General features: G+C 43.2%; 1 protein-coding gene across 2 annotated transcripts in view; it reads left to right on the forward strand.

Moving 5' to 3' along the window:
• The window catches only part of SIPA1L2 (signal induced proliferation associated 1 like 2), a 149752-nt gene that overhangs the window by 101786 nt on the left and 28211 nt on the right, over positions 1-19755 (forward strand). For both annotated transcript variants that reach the window (XM_040967996.1, XM_040967997.1), the window contains 6 exons: positions 4835-5092; positions 6843-6926; positions 8257-8357; positions 8713-8816; positions 10413-10801; positions 16223-16450. In XM_040967996.1, coding sequence (XP_040823930.1) covers positions 4835-5092; positions 6843-6926; positions 8257-8357; positions 8713-8816; positions 10413-10801; positions 16223-16450 — 1164 coding nt within the window. The remainder of the gene's footprint in view (positions 1-4834; positions 5093-6842; positions 6927-8256; positions 8358-8712; positions 8817-10412; positions 10802-16222; positions 16451-19755) is intronic.

The raw sequence follows: 19755 nt of genomic DNA on the forward strand, positions 1-19755 counted from the left end.
CTTATGGTGAGAAACTGTATGTTAACAGGAAGCAGGTAGAAAGCGCATGAATGTGGATATGAATAAATCAATTAGCATCCCTTGTTCAGGGCTGAGCTATCCTGGGAGGTCCACAAAGGTGAATTCAGAAATACAAGCAATGTTGTTTTTCAGAAAATAGTGATAAAATGTAGATCCTCTGAGGATTACAGTCAATGTGACTGCTTGTCATTCTTAGAGTTTATTAATGCAAGATTATTAACTAGTGCATTTTCAGTAACCTTCTTGGACTATAAAATGGTTTGCCTTCCAGGGTGTACTAGCAAGAGAGATTAGGCTTGAAAAAGTTACTGGCTAGATAAGAAATATTAAAAATTATTTCCCTATTTAACCCTGAAGCAGAGATTTTATTGATTCCTACCTAACATGGTAATTAGAAGTGTAATTTGATGTTGTGTACATTTGTTATGGAGCCAAGAAGAAATCAATATGCTTACATGCAACTGATCCCACAGACTGATCTAACATTTTGGAGTTTTGCTCCTATTGGCAAGCAAACTGTGCAAAATGTGCCAGAAGCTATAAATGCAATTGCCATTCCTTGATTTGATTCAGTACATCAAATGGAAGCCAAATGTATCTTTCAATGAGCTCTGAATTTTTATGCTATTATAGGAAAGCAAAAAGCTGAAATCTTTTCCTGAAAAAAAAAAAGTTTGAATTACACACCAATAGAACGGCTTACTTTTTTAGTAATGTCTTTCTGTGATGGGTCTTTTTGCGTTTAGTATTGGTTGCATTTCAGCTGACTTTCACTTAGTGGTTGGACAAATTTGTCTTGTGTCCCTGCACTGCAGCCCCATGGTAGGCAATCCAGATGAGCTGAGGCACCTTGCTACCCAAGAAGGAAAGAGGTGGAGGACAAGGGAAGAAGCAGATCTACCTTTGATAAGCACTACAGCATAAACTACCTCTGCAGTCAATTTATGATTCTTTTATACGTTTTTTCCCACTTCCCTAAAAAGGACTTGGATTTTTCTATATGTATCCTTCTTGGAATTTCTCATACATATGGATTACAGCTAAGTTTGACTAGATTTGGTATTAACTTGGTGATATTCAGTGGTGCTTGGTTTCTTAGTTATGGAATTAAAGCAAAATCTAGTATTGTAAGAGAGGTTGTATGCAAGTATCATATGACAGAGTTAATTTTGATATTAAGATAAAGCCATTCTTTTGAGAATTGTTTCTATTAAAGCAAAATAATGGCTATTTTGGTATTTTAAAAAAAAACTCATACACAAGACCACCTGCAAGAGATTGAAAATGAAATAATCCTGCCTTATTGCTCTTCAGCATTGCACAAACTTTTAACACTCTCCAGTACTAGCCATTATTTTGCATGAATATAGAATTTATCTTAAAAATTCAAATTAAAGTTATAGTATCTTATTAAAGACCAAAATATATGAAAATGAGTTAGTAGACCACACTACTCAGCCATCTATCTTCTCTTTCCTCTGTACACATCAAGTCCAAACCAAATGAACTTGAAGCCCAAACAAGCACTGGAAATGCAAGTTGTCTTTTGGTCCACATAATTCAAAGTTCACATTCCTTTCACTCAAAATATAACCTCAGGACCTTTCACTTGGATGGGAATCAATTCCAGCTTCCTTTGCTTTAGCTGTTCAGACCGAGATGTCCTTTGAAACCAAAAGCTGAAGCAACTTGCTTGAACATGCAGTGACTTGCTTAGAGTAGAAGACAATAGTAAGGATCAGGTTTTGTTGATGTTTTGCTGTCATGCCACTGTAGTATCTCACTTGACAGCATTTCATTAGATTATTGACCATATGAGTGAATCAGCATTCCAAGGGGATGTAGAAAAACGTTTGGAAGCTATGAAGTCCCATGAGTGAAAACTCTTAAGGAAAGCCTAGGTATAAGGGATGCTGTATTCTCAGTAAATCTGGACTTCCACTGAGTTTGACCACTAATTAACCATGAAAGTCACTAAACCCAGAGAAATGTAAACTAGGAAGGAGAAATGAATTTTGCTTTTGTGATGGTAAATTAGAAAGAGTTACCCTGACTTACACACTTAGGGTTTTCTTGTTGCCTGTGTCCTTGCCCAGCTGCACCGTTTGGCTTTCCAGGCTGACTTTGGTCAAGTTAACAGACAATACAATTTGCTCATTGTAGTTTGGTGGGAAACTAAGGGATGTCTGACAAATCATAAATTTATCAGGTTAACAGGTTTTACATACCTGCCAGGAGGTCACCTGTGGAGTGTGACTATGTGGCTAAAAACCACAACTGACTTTGCTATGGTGAACACTCATGTTTTCCATAAACAGTGTCGGCTTTCAGTGTTTCTCAGTTTTCTTAGGCCAATAGGAGATATTACATGTGACCCTGATTCTTAGTTATTGAACGATAGTCCAGACTATATAGGTAAAACACTTTTAACATGTATTCAGTATTATTGGTTAAGAGGTGTGTTGATCTGCTCTGGAAGTTTCTAAACTACCTGGAGAGACAGAATATATGCACACATACGCACACACACACACACACACACGTATATATACTGCTTAACGACTTATATCTATCAATTAGCCAGAGTTGGAAAAACCTGATACTGAATTTAAATTATTTCTTACTGGATCATTAGTATACTTGGCCACCACAAGCCATGTCTGTGACCACTATCTGCAGTTGTGTGGCTTATGTCAGAAAGGTACCTGTTCTCAAGAACCACTGACCCTGAAGTACAGCCTCTGTCCTCTGCCTGTGGTTCTGTGCCCACTCAGGCCACTTGTACAGAGTGTATAGTTTTTTAAAATTTACATCATGAGTCGTTGGCTCGTTGTGCTGTTCAGCAGATACAGATCTTGTGGAGGAGGTGGGATTCAGGATAAGACCTGGACCAAACTGGGAAGTGCAGTGGCCCCAGGTTAAGGAGTAGGGATGAGATAGATCAGCAGTTTGGGTTAGACCAAATATACAGTGCATTATTGCTGGATGTGGTTAATGACCAACAGGTCCCTTTCTGTGCTGGGGCTGTTCAATAGAAATATTGCATTTTGAGTTTTCTAGTTTCCAAAAGTATAAATATGTGAAATAATCGTATATATTTCAATGTCTCCAAAATATTATTATTTTAACATTCAATAAATAGATCACAGTTATTAGTAAAATAGTTTTTTCTCTATATTTGTATTCTAACAGAGTGTCTCAATTCAGATGTTAAATTTTTCTCCTAAAATACTTGTTGTAGATTTCATAAAATCAAGTTACTACAAAAAGATTGATAAAGTCAAGTTACTCCAAGCATACATTTAAAAAAAAAAAAAGAACCTGAATATCAGGTTTTAAGTTTGAATTAATGAAAATCACCCTGTTCATCAGCAGTATAGTCTGTTCCAGACAGTTCTTAGCAAACACATGGAATTGGTGGCTACTGTGTTGGCGACATGACTCTGCAGGGACCATGGGAAAGTCAGTGGGACAGGAAGTGTCACTGGAAGTCAGTAAAGAGACATTGATAAATCCTCAAGATAAATCTCCTATAGTATTTGTAATACTGGGAGAGGAACTATGGCAAAGGAGGACAAAGAGGGCAGATAGAATCCAATTCGCCAGCCCCAGCATGTGATATGCTGTGGTTAACATCCATCTAGCAAGCTGCAGATATTGGACCAGTTCTCCTGGGTGCTAAGTAGCCTGGTCACAGATGTATTGCATATACCCAACAGCTTTGGGAAGCATCAAGCCCATGGACAAGAGGAAGCTCTTCTCTTCCTAATTGTTAGGATTTTTTTTCTTTCAAACTGAAGAATAACTGGCATAAAATTATTTGCATGCATACAAAGCACTGGGTTTGATAAATTTGGGCACATGTATGAATTAATCATACACACATTTAGACATTTCCATCATCCTTAAGATAATATTGGTTTGAAGTATCTTAGTACTGGGGTCTGGAGACAGGAATGTGGATGGAGATGGTGGGCCCAGTGTTGGTCCTTCTGATAGCTTTGAACAAGGTGTCTCATGTGTCTGGGTTTTTGATTTCTAATTAGAGTAGATAATGTTTGTTATCTCCAAAAGTACATTTAAAATATTTAGCAACCTGTAGAGTCCTAGAAGTCTTTTATTATTGCAGATATTAATCTTTCTAGTTGCTTATTATGGGATCTGGGGAAATAACTCCTTACCTACTGATAATTGAGCTTTTTGAAAAATTTATACTTTAGAAAGGCTGAAACAGGGGTTTTTCATCCCCTGGTTCACTTGTCATATGCCCACACCAGAGTGGGCTGGGCCAAAGCTGGGAGCCAGGAACTCAGCCCAGATCTCTCATGTGGGTGGCAGAGATTCAACCACTTGAGCCATTACCTGTCACCTTATGGGATATGCATTAGAAGGAAGCTACAAGTAGAAGTGGAGCTGGGACTTGAAACTGGGATGTGGATATCCTGAGCAGCAGGTTAGAATTTGTACCAAGTGCTCATTCCTGTTGACCATCTTAATTCCCATATAGTCAGATCAGCAGGCATCCTGCCTCTTATCAAGCGTGAATGGTAATGTGTGCCTGCTTTGGCACCAGGTAAAAGCCAGAGGTAATCTTTCTGTGAATTCAGTAATTGCAAGCAGAAGAAAGGGAATGGTTGGGGACCATCATTTTATAACTGACGTGCTCCTTAGAGTGAATCCCTGTCCGTCATTGACTGGGGTCCCTGAGAAGCACACACAGTGTCCTGTGTGCTGGTGAGTGCTGCCAGGAGTTAGCCATGCATAAGACTTGATTCTGGGTCGTGCTTCTCACCCTATCTTCTTGGCCCAACAGAGGCTGTTCAGAGCTCTGCCGGATCCCCATGGTGGAATACAAACTGGACAGCGAGGGCACCCCCTGCGAGTACAAGACCCCCTTCAGGAGGAACACCACGTGGCACCGAGTGCCCACCCCTGCCCTGCAGCCCATCTCCAGAGCCTCTCCTGTCCCTGGCACACCCGATCGTCTTCAGTGCCAGCAGCTGCTGCAGCAGACCCAGGCTGCCATTCCTCGCAGTACCTCCTTTGACCGGAAGCTTCCTGATGGCACAAGGTAATGTTAGTGCCGTGTTCTCAACACAGCTCTTTCTGAAAATGGGGTTGGGAACTTGGAATCATAAGGAAAGTCTCTTTACTTGGCTGTACATCAGCTGGTTCTGAACATATTGGCACATAGCGTGAATAATACAGGCCCTAGCCTTAGCGATGCCTGGAACGTGGCCCTCTCCCTGCCCAGCAACAATGCTGACAAATGCAGATCCTACCCATCAAGGCCACAGTTTCCCCATTGTCTGGCATCCTCTGTTCATGTCCAGCAGGCTCCCTAACCCACCTTGGGAACTCTTCTGCATGGGCCTCTAGAGAAGCATGAGCAGGTTAAGGTAGAAATAAAACAAGACTGAAACATGAGTGATGAAATCCCATCATCATAATGTGAGCCATACTTTCAAGAGATCCCCGGATCATAAACACGCCCTTGGTTTTTTTCCTCCTTTTAAACAAAGTTAAAACCAGTTTTCAATGAATGAATGCAATTGTCTAAAAGTTAAATCCCATCATATCAGGCTCTTAAGAATTTTGGGTGCCTAATTTGCATGTGTCATTTTAAGTGTGCCAAACAGGGTTTTGTTACTGCTGTGAATTCTTGCTCCTTTTATTTTATCTTGATGTTCGTGAAAGTTGTAGGTGTTGGAGACAAGAGACGCCATGGGTTTCCTCAGAGTGACTTGGCAGGCTCTGGTCTGATAGGCTTTGGGCTGCATGGCCTGGGAACTAGTTTTCCCAGGCTGGAATCACAGGTCTGTCTTAATAGATGATATCATGGGCCTGGCACTTATTGTCTCCAAGCCTCTAATTCTTCATTTGATGATGGTGCTGTTGTAGATCTGATCAGACATCTTGAGGATGACATGATTCATTGCAGGCAAAAAGAATGCTTAGACCCAAGTTAGGTATAACTGAGTGCATGCAAACAGGGTTAAAGTACCTGGTTGCTTTCTGTTTTCTCCATTTTCTTTTTTCCAGTCTGTGTACAGGAATAGAATGTGTCACTTCACTTTGACCTTACATCTTCTTGACTTTAGACCACTTACTCAAATGTCTGATGAGTTTATAAACTCACGTAGCCAAAAAGATACACCTGGATAGTGCTAATGGAAGGAACAGTCAACAACAAACAGCATCCTGTAAGGAAGGATAAATCTACATATTGAATAGATTATGGTACATTATAGGGGGGAAATGCAGGAGGTTTCTAGGAGCTGAAGGAAATCTTGGCAAGCACATCTTCATCGAGGGAGTTTTCATAAGTATTACTCATTTCTGCGTGTCTGAAGAAAGAAAAATAGGGTTGCACTCAATAGATGTGTGAAAATAAATGGCTTGCCAAAATTAGTTCTTCTCTGTGCATAGATTTTTAAATATAGCACTAAAATATGACTGTGTTCAGTTTCTTCCAACAAGAATTAGCAGTGTTTTATAATCCTGTATTTTCTGGGATGGTATTACTGTTCTTCATGTTTCACAAGTAGAGTAATCAGTGGCACTGCTTTGAGTCATTACACAGTGCAGGCTTCTAGCCACATGACAAGTTGCCCACCAGAAGCCACCTGGTAGCTCAGGACCACTATGGTTTGTGCGTGATTTTCATCTGTTTCACATTGTAATGTGATTTGCTTCTACTGCTTTGTCATTATCAAAGCAGATTATATATGAAACAAAATAAGCCAGGTCAAAGTGCTTGGCAGATTGCTAATGATTGTTACATTACATTGTTAGTGATTCTAGTCTTTTTTTTTTTTCAGAAGTTCTCCCAGCAACCAGTCATCATCCAGTGACCCGGGACCTGGTGGGAGTGGACCCTGGAGACCACAAGTGGGCTATGATGGGTATGGCTCCCTTTCACTTTGCTGCTATCCCAGAGAGCCTGGAGGCTTTGGGGGGTGATAGAAATGCCAGGTGTGCTTTGAAGAGCTGACCAACTTGGGTTGGACAGCTCATCACTTCAGTGTAGACAGTGCTCACTTCACTGTTCAGACTCTGGTTTTTCATTTTTATAAAGAAAGACTTTTTGAACAAGAAAATGAAGGATTTAGTGATTCTGTAAACCATAGTACTTGGGAATTTCCACTCACTGAAATAGGAAACCCCTTGGAGAATCAGAGAAGCAGGCTTAGCAGTTGACACATCTTTCTGGTCATTTGCTCACCAGTTGAGAAGCTCAGCTGCATGGCATCCATTGCAGAAGGAATGTGGTGCCCAGATCAGGGAGCTAAGGGCCTCCTGGGAATAGAGACCTGCATTGACTGATCCCTAAAGCCCCAACAACAAGGGCAAGAGTGGTGTGGATGCCCCCATGTGACGGAGCTGTGCCATTGTGGTGGTCAGGAGATGGTCATGCTGGTTCAGATCAGAGGACAAGGGCAGTGAGGAGACTCATCTGTGAGCACAAGGTTATGTCACCATCTGCCTGAGTGCAGGGAAAGTGTCTCCTCTCCCCAAGTGACCTTTTCTTCTAAGTTGTGCTTAGAAGCAAACATGTGGAATCAGAGCGTAATGTACTCCCTACCTTAGAATAGATGAATCCATTAAAGGTGTCAGTTCTATTTTTAAAAAATTAAATTATATTCTATAAGTTGAGGAAAATAGAGGATGGTTTTTCCCTCATAACCACTCCACCCCACAAATGGAAGAATCTTTTAGTCTTTTGCTGCAAAGAAGGATCTATAATCATTGCTGTATCAAAATGGACCCCCTTGTAATGTAAATGTATTTTCTGAGTTTTTACCTTCATACGATGATTTTCTTCCTGTGTGAGACATTCATAAAACAAAACCCACTTGGATGTAGCTTAGAGCTAACCGTATTTTATTTTCTTTAAAAAATTTATTGTAAAGATTACCAGTGCTGTGGAGAAAACCAGCAAGGCCTTTCCTAGCTTGCTGGCATATCATCCACTCTGGGGGTTCCTTAACCTGATGGCGTCTGCAGCCCTTCCTTACCGGCTGGCCTTTGAGCACCTTTGTTGACACTGTGCTGAAAGGAGAGGTCTAGCTGCTCTGGCAGGGTTGGGCCCATGGATCCTGCATTTCCCTTTGTCAGAACACAGCTTCTGACAAGCAGGTTCCCCTTCCTGGCCCTGGCAGAAGCCAGAACACCTGGACCGTCTGGCAGGGGTCCTGGTGAGGAAGGACAGGCTCGATAGTGGGTTCTTTACAGGTGCCAGTCTCCTCTGTTGCTCGAGCACCAGAGCTCAGGCCCTTTGGAATGTGATGGAGCCCGGGAGCGGGAGGATGCCATGGAAGGAAGCAGACACCCAGGTAACTGACTGGAGGTCCTGGGCAGAAATCCACCACCTCTGTCCCCATCTCCCCCTGCTCCATTCTCGTTTCCCTTCACTCTCTATGTGCACTGAGCTGAGGTGACTAGCCAAGGCCCCCAGTACATGAGGGGTGGCATGGTTATGGTTGTGGTACCTGTGGAAGTAGGACATTTATTTTGTAGTGGTTGTTCTGTCTACTCTTTGTAGAAGTTCTAGAGCCATGGCACTGTTTTGTTTTGACCAAACCATTCTTGCTAATCCTGTTTTTGTTGTTGTTTTCAACTTTTTTGTTTGTTTTTATTCTCTTACTACCTTGGATTCTAGAAATTAACTCTTCTCTCTTGATGCAACAGAAACCAAGTGGCACGGGCCACCTTCCAAAGTCCTGAGTTCCTATAAAGACCGAGCACTGCAGAAGGATGGGAGCTGCAAGGATTCCCCAAACAAGCTTTCTCACGTGAGTCCTTGTTGAGTCAGCAGTCAGTCTCTTAGCCAGGAACAGCTCCTGGCTGTTGCTCACCAGGGGCTCTCGGGCACTTCCTTTACCTCCCAGACTCACAGAGGAAGAATGGTTCTCTTTTTCCCTCCCTGAAGTATAAAGGACCTCAAGGAAAGATCACAGGACTAACCATATTTATCTTCTACCTTTCAATCCTCAGATTCCAGGGTTAATGTTACTGAATGATATCCCCATTCTTAGTCTCTCAGCTACTTCTCCACTTAATGACATAATGCAGAAACATAAGATAAGTGTTGTGTGTGGCTAGGGAAACTACACACAGATAGCGGTGTAATGCAGTCACAGGTGATCCAGGTTAATCACAGCATGACTGGCTAACACGCAGGGGGTGGTATTCTGGTGCCCACATGGCCATCCTTGGTCATTTGTGACCCTGCCTTGTTACCCTCCCCAGAAGAAAGAGGTGGGTCTCAGGAGCCTGCAGTTCAGCCAAACAACCGACAGTTCAGTGTGGAGGCAGGAAATGTTTGCTGATTGTTGCCAAATAAAGCCAACAAATTTTTTAGTAGCCTCTTTAGAAAATCTGCTCCTGAATTAAGTTGTGCCTTTCCTTTTCCTTCTTTTGTCATCAGTCAAGTTTCCCAGTTGTCTGCTAGTGACATGTGACATTTCTTCCCTTAGCTGTGGCTATGATCTACGTTTAGTCATATGTAGCCACATCCATTTAAATCCACCACTTGGGTTCTCTAGGCAGTTTTAGCAGAGGGAGAGGGAGGAGAGTGTGGGCTACAGAGTATTAATGTGCAGTGAAAAGGTCAAGGGGATTTGCTTAAGGATCTAATAGGATGGAATGAAAGACACAAAGGCCAAGCCACTTGAAAATTGGCCAGGGCACGGCTGATTCTCGTCACATTCCCAAGCCCTTTGCTGATGCTTCAGGGCTTCTTGGTGTTCCCAGGCTCTGAAGAGGGGCTGTATCTGTCTGTACACATTGCATAGACAGGGATATTTTTTCAGTTCTATTTGCTTTTTGTTTTCTGGGACCCCAAATTCTTGCCTGTCTTGCAGACCTGTTTAGTCTAAAGAGAGTTTCGTCTCTGGCTCTTGGGCCAAAATTTCACTTGGGCTCTTTGTTTGCCTTGGGACATCCAGCTCCAAAGTGCTCACTGTGTTACCTCATTTGGTCTGCTGTTGGCTCTCACCAGGATCTTCTGCCTGAGTTTGTCTGATAAGCATCATCTTGATAAATAGCTGCTTTCCTCCTCTTACTAGTTTTCCACTGTCCCTCTGAATTTGTATAACCATGTCTAGTTATTTTCTTTGTAGAGAAACTGTAGCCATCATTTTATGCTTCATGCACAAGTGACTGGGTGAAGACTTAAAGATACCTGTTAAACTTCAGATAAATTAGAGGAGTTGTGAGTCAGGGACTTCTGGATAAATCTGAGCTGTTATTGAGAAGAGCAGTGCTTTTCCTGCCCACGGAGAAGAAATGGTAGTGAGGGTTCTGGCTTGCCCCCTCTGCAAGTTCACATGAGAAGTTACAAAGTCTGGGATTTGCTTGAAGCTTCTCTGTTGTTATTTCTTCCCAAGATTGGAGATAAAAGTTGCTCCAGTCACTCCAGCAGCAACACGCTCTCCAGTAACACCTCCAGCAACAGCGACGACAAGCATTTTGGGTCAGGAGATCTGATGGACCCCGATCTGCTGGGGTTGACCTACATCAAAGGGGCCTCCACAGATAGTGGCATCGACACAGCCCCCTGCATGCCCACTGCCATCCTTGGCCCCATGCACCTGACGGGCAGCAGGTCCCTGATCCACAGTCGGGCTGAGCAGTGGGCTGATGCAGCTGATGGCTCAGGGCCTGAAGATGATCCAGCCAAGATGTACACCATGCACGGCTACACAGCCACCATCTCTGCTAGCAGTGCTGCCGAGGGCAGCATGGGTGACCTCAGCGAGATATCATCCCATTCCAGGTGAGCCTCCACCACCTTGCCAAGCAACACTTGCTGGTGCCAACTGGGCTTTCCCTGCTGGGGTTGGGGAAGTGCATGACAATAATTGCCATGGTTTTGCCAGCTATCTGGAGTCAGAGGAAGTGCTTGTTTCTAAAATCTAATGGTGAACACATGCATGTCTTTTGGTGATTTATTTTCTTATGCTAAATTCAATGGAAAGGTAAGAGAGATATTCATTGCTGCAGCCAGGCTGTTTAAATGTCTCTAGTTCAGTCTGCTGTCCTTACATTTTTTGGAAAAGAGCAGCATATTAGATAATCTTCAAAGTACAGACAGAATCCTGTGGGTAGGGATTTCACTGAGCTTGTGTTTCCCCACTGGGAGAGTACAGCTACATTCCTTGCTGCCCCCAGGTCCTGAAATCTCCACAGCCAAACAGGTGTCCTCAACTTGGCAGTTAGGATTTTAGAATAAACTGTAGTGAAATGTAAAGGCATCATTCTGAGTGTAGGTGTTATTGTGGACAGTTACAAATTCCTGTCTGACATATATCTATAAAAATTCACTTATTTGTGTTTTTTTTCCTTCACTTTCAAAGCTAAGATAGAGGAATACATTGATTCTGATGTGGTTGTGGTCAAGAATTTAACTGCTCACACCAGCTGCCACTGTAATTTTTCTTCTTGCCTTTAAGGTCCTCCTTAATTCAGTTCCACATTACTATCTGACTCTTTCTCTGGACTCTGGTTAAGTGCTAGAGGACAGGAAGGTGAACTGATAATGTGAATCTTCTTCATGGTAACCAGCACCGTGATGGAGTATTTGTCAAATTGGGGATGCTCAGAGAAGGTTGTAGAGTTCACAGCATCAGCCTCTTAGTGCTCCTAGTTCTCCAGCTATGAGCCCTCCCTCCTATCCACTTCCCTTCCTCATCTAGATACTAGCAAAAACAGAGTAGCATATATGCTACAAATTAAGAAGATTGCATTAACTAGCTTGCTTAACTGAAGGACCGCTTTGATTCCTGTAATGAAGTCTGGTCAAGACTGTGTCCTCTCCATCTCAGGGAACATCTAGCAACCTCCCAAATCTGGGGCGCTTCCCACATGGCTGAAGATGACTCTGCCACCTACAGGTTGCCCATGTCCTGCCTTCTTTGCCCAGGAAGAAGGTGGCTCTTCTCTTGGTCTGCCAAAGACACAGGGCCCTCCCCTCTCCAAGGCCATAACCCTCTCCTAATGCCTCCTTGGCTTTAAGCCCAGTGGTTGCAATGTGGCATTGACCATGAAATTCAGGACTTTGGGGACTGGGATCCAGTCCCATCAAGCTGTGCAGCTGGCCATGGAGAACACAGCCATTCTCCCAGAGAAAAAGACCAGGAAAAGGGGATGCGTACACCAATAGTGGAGCTCCACCACATACTTCCTTGTGTATCTTGGAACAACAGGGCAGTCTAGAATATGGAGATCATTTTCAAAATAGGCCTTGGTAGTCATTTTAACCTATTGTGTTTAATAATTTGACCTACCATAAATCCAATAATAAATCAACAAAGTAATATTTAAGGAGTATTGGTGAATTTGGCTACCTGAATTAATCCTCTTTCAGTTTCAGGGACAGTTCAAAATTGGCCATACTACAAAAGCCTCACATGTCATTTCACTTTAGATTTGTTCAACAGTGATTGCATGATATACACTGTTAGATAAATGTAACTGATAACACAGAGTTTTGTGTTACTAAGAAAAATGTCCATAAAAATCACTTTTAGATCACTTTGATAAAATGGAGATAGGAACTTGGAGTGGATTTTCTCGAATACCTTCACCGTTCACTAATTTAATGAGTTAGCTTATTTTAAAAGCTACATACATAAAAGCACTAGACTAAATTTCTGGTTGGTTCTACTTTCTTCCCCCGACTTTAAAATACGTGCATGCATGCATGGCCATAGTGCACTCATGTGAGTGGATTCTTTGACCACCTCCTTGCCTTTTGCTTGAGAATCTTATCTGAGGGTGACTTGGAAGGCATATCTCAACTTGTCTTTGTAGGCTTTGACTCAGTGTGGAGTTCAGTCATTCAGTGCAATTTTTTTTTCTTTTTGTCTGTCTTTTAACCTTTGCAGAGGGAGGCAGGTGATAAAGTGCCTGCTTTGTTTTTCGTGTGTTGTGGTGAAAGGCACTTGGCCCTTTCAGAGCACAAGGGACCAAACCTCCTAAGCCACAGTGAGCCTCTGCACCCTCTGCAATGCTGGCCCCTCCTGGGAGTCTCCCTCCATGCCTTCCTTCCTCTTTGGTCCCATTTCAGGCGGGTGTGTAGTCACTTCAACACTAAGACTTACTGCCAGAGAGGAGATGTGCCAGGGAGTAGTGCCAATAGTAGAAGAACAGAAATAGACTCTTTTGGGGCTGACATTGCTGAATATCTTGGCAAAGTCACTCTGCTGTGCCTGCAAGCACTCTGTATGTCTGTACTGGTTTCACTTCCTTCAAAGTACCCACCCCTGAGTGAGAGCGTCTTTGTGTTTATCCTCCCCTCCTCCCCCTGCTCCCTGGGCACGTAGCCTATTACACTTCCCTTGGGCCGTGGCCTGTCTTACCCACTTCTGTCCACTACGCATAGTATACTTGACACACTTGCATATGGCCAACATCTAAAGTATTTGTTGAATGAACGAAGGAACTAATGAAAGTGCTTGACACATACTTTCATGTCAAGCTGACAAACCATCATATGGGTTACCTAGAGAGAAGTAGCATGGGATGAAGCATTCCGAGTCCCTGGTGTCAGAATGCAGGGCAGTAACTGGTGGCCACTTCCTACAGCTGTCCAAGAGTGAGAAAGGAGTTGTGTCTGGACCAATTCTAAGATTGTGCTAAAGGGGTCCTAGGATTCTTGATTAGGGCTCAAAGGACCAAGAACTGCAGGAAAGTGGGAAAGACTATTGTTTTCATATTCTGCTTTTTCCTTCCTGTATCCAGGGGAAGGGGAGAGACAAAGTGAAAAGCCATGCTCACCCTCCCAGGGCATGCTCCCAGGCCACTGCTCAAGTGGTTTTGATAGTTCAACTATAGTTCTGAATTGCTGCCAATCTCACCATTGCAAGCATGATGAAATCTCTTCAGAATCCACTAGCTGAAATAGTCAACCTTAGTGTCTCCACTTGCCCAGATTTTCACTGCCAACATATGGCTGGGGTAGTTTATCAATTTGTTTTGTGCTCTGTTCTGGTACCAGGTGTCCTTTGCAGGCTCCACTGTATTGCCATATCCTCCATGTGCACCTGGACATGCTGAGGGGGGACCTAAGATTCTTAAAATAAGTTAGACTTGAGCAGTATATAAATGAAGAAGTGATCAGGAGTCACTCATTAGAACGCCCCAGTGCCTCGCTCACATGCTTTTAATGCAGCAAACAGTGTTTGCTTCCTGCAAGAGTACTCCAAAAAGAATTAAAGGCAGTATTTCTGTCCATCTATCCAAGCCAAGTTTTTACAAAATGAAATAAACTGGAAGAAAAAAATCTGTAGTGTGGATCCTCCTGAAAATGATTCATCTGATTAGCTGTTCTAATTATTCATGACACCATACCATATCATTTTCGTTAGTGTAAATGATTGGAAGTTGGCAGGATAGTTAAAAAAAAATAAGAACTTCAGATGGAAAAGTTTCATGAAAAGTGTATTGCAGATATTTTAGTGTGTTTACCGACTTCAAACAAAACACCGTTAAGGCGTTTGCTGAATACCACAGTGTCTTTCCAACGTGCAGAGGCCCAAAGATGGGTCGATTTGTTTCCTTATTTCTTCTTGAATGTATATTAAAACTCCATTTTAATATTCTTCTTAAATTTTTTTTTGTCTTTTATGATACATAACTTTCAGCATTTTTTTCTAGGAAAGGTATGTGCTTATTAGAGGTTTACAAAGAAGATTATATTTCACCATTCCAGTGGAGGAACCCGCTAGTAAACCCTCTAAAGGGCAAGAACTGCTATCTGTCAATAACAGATTCATATATCAGGTTTCATAAAATGTTTATAAAAAACATACCTTATGCCAGGCACTGTTCATATGCTTTACTAATGCTGACTCAGATCATGTCCAAAGCACTGCTCTGGGGTAGACACTGTTATTAACCCAAATTACAGATGAGAAAACTGAGGTTAAGAAATCCCGAACGCTTCACACCATTAAGTGACGCTTGTTTGTCAAGTTTTCCGAAAGTACAATCCATCAACTTCTGAACTCTGACCTTAAAACTGCCAGCCCTAGAAAAATGTTCACATTGATGAAGCAATTCCTAATCTCTGCTTTACTCGTTTTTCATAAAACATTGTTTTCAGTCTTCTTATATTCCCGATTATGATCATGCTTAATTTCTCAGACAACCACTGGGCAGTCCCTCTGACAAACCCTTACAACTTTTACTGCTAAGTATTTTGTATGCTTCAGTTCTGGGTCATACTAGATCATACATTAAAAAAAAATCCCTGTAATTACCACTGGGCTTCACGTGCTGGGACACTGCTGTGGTTGGAAGCTCGCTCTGCCCCCTCCTGACCTCCCTGTAGGAGCCACTCACATGCTTTTGTGATCATCATCCTCTCATTTCCTTGTAGCTTCCTGGAAGGTGAAGAGCTTTAGTTTTGCCTGTGATTAGCTTTGTTAGGACCTGGAATAAAACATCGTATTATTTGCTGCCCTGTTTGACCTTGAGTTTGTGGGATTGCACAAGTTGTCAGCATCCTTGGTTTATTTGTTCTGAGTATTCGGTTGTATTCCTTATGTACTCATGGAATAACCTTCCACTGTTGACAAATTGGACACCTTGGGTCAGTGTTCCTGTTGATAGGGTTCCAGGTTTTCCATTTCTGCTTGTACAGAGGTGTGGCAGGTGTGTACACTTGAGAGTGAAATTGACACTGTGCAGGTGCACACTTTCATAGATGATGTCCAAGCTGTGTTTGTCATATACTTTCTGCTGTCACCAACAGTAGGAGCATACCCATAGCTCCATGTTGTGGCTGATGCTGGGTCCCTGGGTCACGCAGTGCTGTGAGGTATTCCCACCTCTCTTAATTGGGGAGTATGCAGTGTCAGTAGGCTAGTGTTTGCAATGTCTGCAGCTGAAGTGGGGCACATTCTCTTGGTTTAATTATTATTTGAACTTCCTTTCTTTTGAGGCATTGGCATAAGTGTATTGCCCATTTAGTTTTCTTCCTGGACAGACATACGGGGCCACCCGAAATAACCTTTGCTGTGTCAAACAAGGCTCTCTGACAAGCTGTGCTGTCCCCAGCTCGGCTCACCAGGAAGCACCCGGCAAGAAAAGCCCCATGGGTATGAATGTGGCCACATGCCAAATGTGCTGAACTCTGGTTGTGTAAATACCCTGTAGCATTTGTACCCTAGCAGCATTTGTCTGTTCTTTTCAGTGGTTCTCACCATTCAGGAAGCCCTTCAGCTCACTGTTCCAAAAGCAGTGGATCTCTGGACACATCCAAAGTCTACATCGTATCGCACAGTAGCGGACAACAAGTTCCCGGGTCCACATCCAAGCCCTACCACAGGCAAGGAGCGGTGAACAAATATGTCATCGGCTGGAAGAAATCAGACGGCAGCCCGCCACCCGAGGAGGAGCCTGAAGTGTCAGAATGTCCTGGGTAAGGAAGGCAGCCAGCAGTTCCCTGGGCAGTATTGGGACCTGACTAAGCAAACATGTTCTCCACTACCAGCCCCCTACTCCCTGAACCCCAAGGGAAATACTTTCTCTCTGACAGATTATGCTGCAGATGTCCTTTTAAAAGCTCTACATATTGGTGTTTGTATTGTTCTTTAAAAGTATTCACTGGGTTTTTACATACACTTACACACACACATACACATGCACACAAAATGGAATGGCATCTGAGTTCTTTGTTTTTGTATTCAAAAAAAAAATCTGCCTGCAATAGGTGATGTGATGTTAGTGTTATGAGTGTGGAGTCTGTGACTATGCAGGGTCAAGGGCAGGCTGAAGTCCTGCAGAGTTCGGGGCCTCCTAAAAGTTGCTGTGTAAAAGATAGTGTGAAAGGAAAGGCATTTGTGCCTAATGTGAGCCTGATTTCTGATTGCCCTTCTAGTTTGTTGGGCTTGTGGGGGACAGTGGGAGAGGAGGTTTTTCACCCTGGTGGGAGCTGCTGCTAAGTGTGTACAGGGACATGTATGTCCTACAACAGAGAGGGGGAGCTGATTTTGTTGTTGTTAGTTGTTTGTTTGTAGAAGCACATATCCTAAGTCACCAGGTCGTTGTGCGTTGTATGCCTGCGTGGCCCAGTCGCCTAAAGGGTGTGGCAGGTGCATGTGATCACATACGTCCTGCAGGAGAGCTGTGACAACTCTTCATAGGCTTTCAGGATTGTAGGCTTAGTCAGGGAACCGATATTTCTTTATTTCTCCTTAAAAATCCCCCATCTTAAATGTGGCTCTCAAAATAATAACTTCAGGATAAAAATTTACTGTAACGCTAAAATTGAACAGACTCTTTTGTTTAAGAAAATCCTGTCAATCATTGCAAATGAGTCACTTAGAAAGGAATTGTCTAGTGATAGCTACAGCTTTTCATTATAAGTGCAAATGTTAGAACGATGCATTTGTGTTTGCATCCTGTGAAAGTCTGCTGATGGCTTCACAGAAATTCACTCCAAGCCTTTCTTAAGCTTGGAGAACTGCTTGCAGAAGCATTTTCTGTGTTGCCATAAGCATGGTGTTGAGGCCAGGGCTCACTGGAACAGTCAGGCAAATGTGAAAGGGACCCTTGTGGTTTGCTATGGAGCCCAGGGTTGGTGCGTTTCCTTGTCCTAGTTTCATGGCAGTAACACACAGTGAAGGACAGGCAAGGCTAGGAGTGCTATGAGCAGAGGGTTTGTCTGGATAGCAGTCTGCCCATCCTCAGAGACTGTGCTGCTGACCCTCACCTCATGACCCTGGCCATTGTTCTGTCCTGCCCCTCAGTTTATGGGGACAGTTGGAGTTCTGGACTGTTCTGTCCCCGTCCTCCTGCAGAATTCAGGCTAGTACTGGAGGCCAGTGCTCCCTCCAGTGTGTGCTTGTGGCAAGGGCGGCACCACTCAAGCCTCACCCAACAAGGCAAAGGCCTCTGCAGTGGGGCAGTCATGTGATCGCACTAACTCTATTTGAAGTTTGGTCAGACTACTCTTCTATCCACTATTCCACCACCCAGTCAAGTAATGGTACCGGCCCCTGCCAGACAGACCCCCATCCATAGCTTTGGTGTGGATTAGTGTGTGGCAGTCAGTGATGCTCTATGCTAACAGCCCATCTCAGGATTGCTAATTGGGCTGGTCAATCAGTCTGGCCCAAACAGATCTTATGGACACTCCCCTCCGAACCATCAGGCCTCAGTCCCCACGCTTGCCCAAAAGTTTCATGACCCTGTTACTGGGAATCACCCAGAATTCATCTCTCACCTACACTAAAGCTGGCCTTATTCATGGGTGTCCCTAAGTAGCAATTTCATATCCTAAAAACCCCAGAGCTCACTGCTGGTCTTATGTTTTAAAATGTGTAAAGCATAGGAACAGTTTTGCCTGGTCACTGTGTCTCCTCCATGATGTCCCACCTGCCTAAATGCTCATTGCAGTTTCTGAGCCAGCTGGGACCCTGAGCGCTTTCAGATAGATGTCCCATGTAATTGGCCACCCTAGCTTACCATACACACATGTGTGTGTACATGTGCACATCCACAGCATGTTCACATGTGCATGCTGGCTGGGGGTCCTGCAAGGAGTCCATGTTCTGCTAATCTCAGTATATATGGACTGTTATGGAACAGGTCTTTTTAAATGGCTAACAGGCAAAAAAGATTAGGTATTATATTCAAATATGTGTGTGACTTGGAACAGCACTTTGTCATCATCATTATCCATGCAGTTATTGGTGGGACCTGGGGTTTCTTGACTGTATCTCTCCCAAAGCAAAAAGGGACTGTAGAATGTGAGACTCCCAATTCTAAGACTCGGGATGAAAAAATCAGTATCTTCCTGAAACCAACATTGTTCTGGTCCCTCTGAGTCACTTGTAGATCCCACTGTCCAGTTTTCTAATCTCACAAACCTACCAGATCTTAAAACTTTTTGCAAGATTGTGTTTATTTGCATTGTCAGTGCTAAGACCCTTCAAGCACTGAGGTAAAAGCTGGCCTCCCTCAGGGGGAAAAAAAAAAAAGGCCACAGAGATTTTCAGATAAATCACTCTTAATCTTGAACATGACTATGTTCCCGGGGAGCTTTCATGCTGTGACAAGACAGTCTTGCCTTTGAGATGGAGACTTCTCAGGGGGTACACATCCAGGTCGCTTTGTGCAGCTCACCCCCAAGGACCATGAATTCCTGGAATGCTGAATTTCAGGTCATATATCCAAGCCCAGTGGCCTCTGCTGACAAGGCAGGTGCCAGTTCCTCCCTGTGTCTTCAGGAATATTCGGTTGCTCAGAAGGCAGGGTCAGGGTCAACCTCTTGAAAATGACTCCCAAGTTTTCTCTTTGGAAAACAGCAGAAAACAGTAATTCCACTTGGCAGTCTTTTGTTGTCCATAAATACATTTTTATATGCTGATAATTAAGGAAGACAGCTGCTTTACTTATCCAAACAGCCTTGTGAAATGACTGATAATAAAACATGCTTAGCACACACATGAGTTGATTATTCTGCAGCTCCAGGCTGTCTCGGATGCCTTTCCTGCTGCTTGCCTGGGTGTGGTGGTAGCTGGTGACTCTGGTTGTCCGACTTCAAGAGAAAGATTCTCTCGTGTATCTGGAAAGGATAAGCATTGCTTCAAAAGACATATGATAATCTCTGATGAATTATTGAAACTTCATTTTCTAACATGGATTAGGAAAGGGAGAACCCAGCTTTATTTGAAAAGTTGGCTGTATTTTTTTTCTCATGATGGGCTTTGGGGATCTCAT

The sequence above is a fragment of the Ochotona curzoniae genome, unplaced genomic scaffold (assembly GCF_017591425.1).
Source record: "Ochotona curzoniae isolate NIBS_2020 unplaced genomic scaffold, NIBS_Ocur_1.0 scaffold_4683, whole genome shotgun sequence".
Lineage (NCBI taxonomy): Eukaryota > Metazoa > Chordata > Mammalia > Lagomorpha > Ochotonidae > Ochotona > Ochotona curzoniae.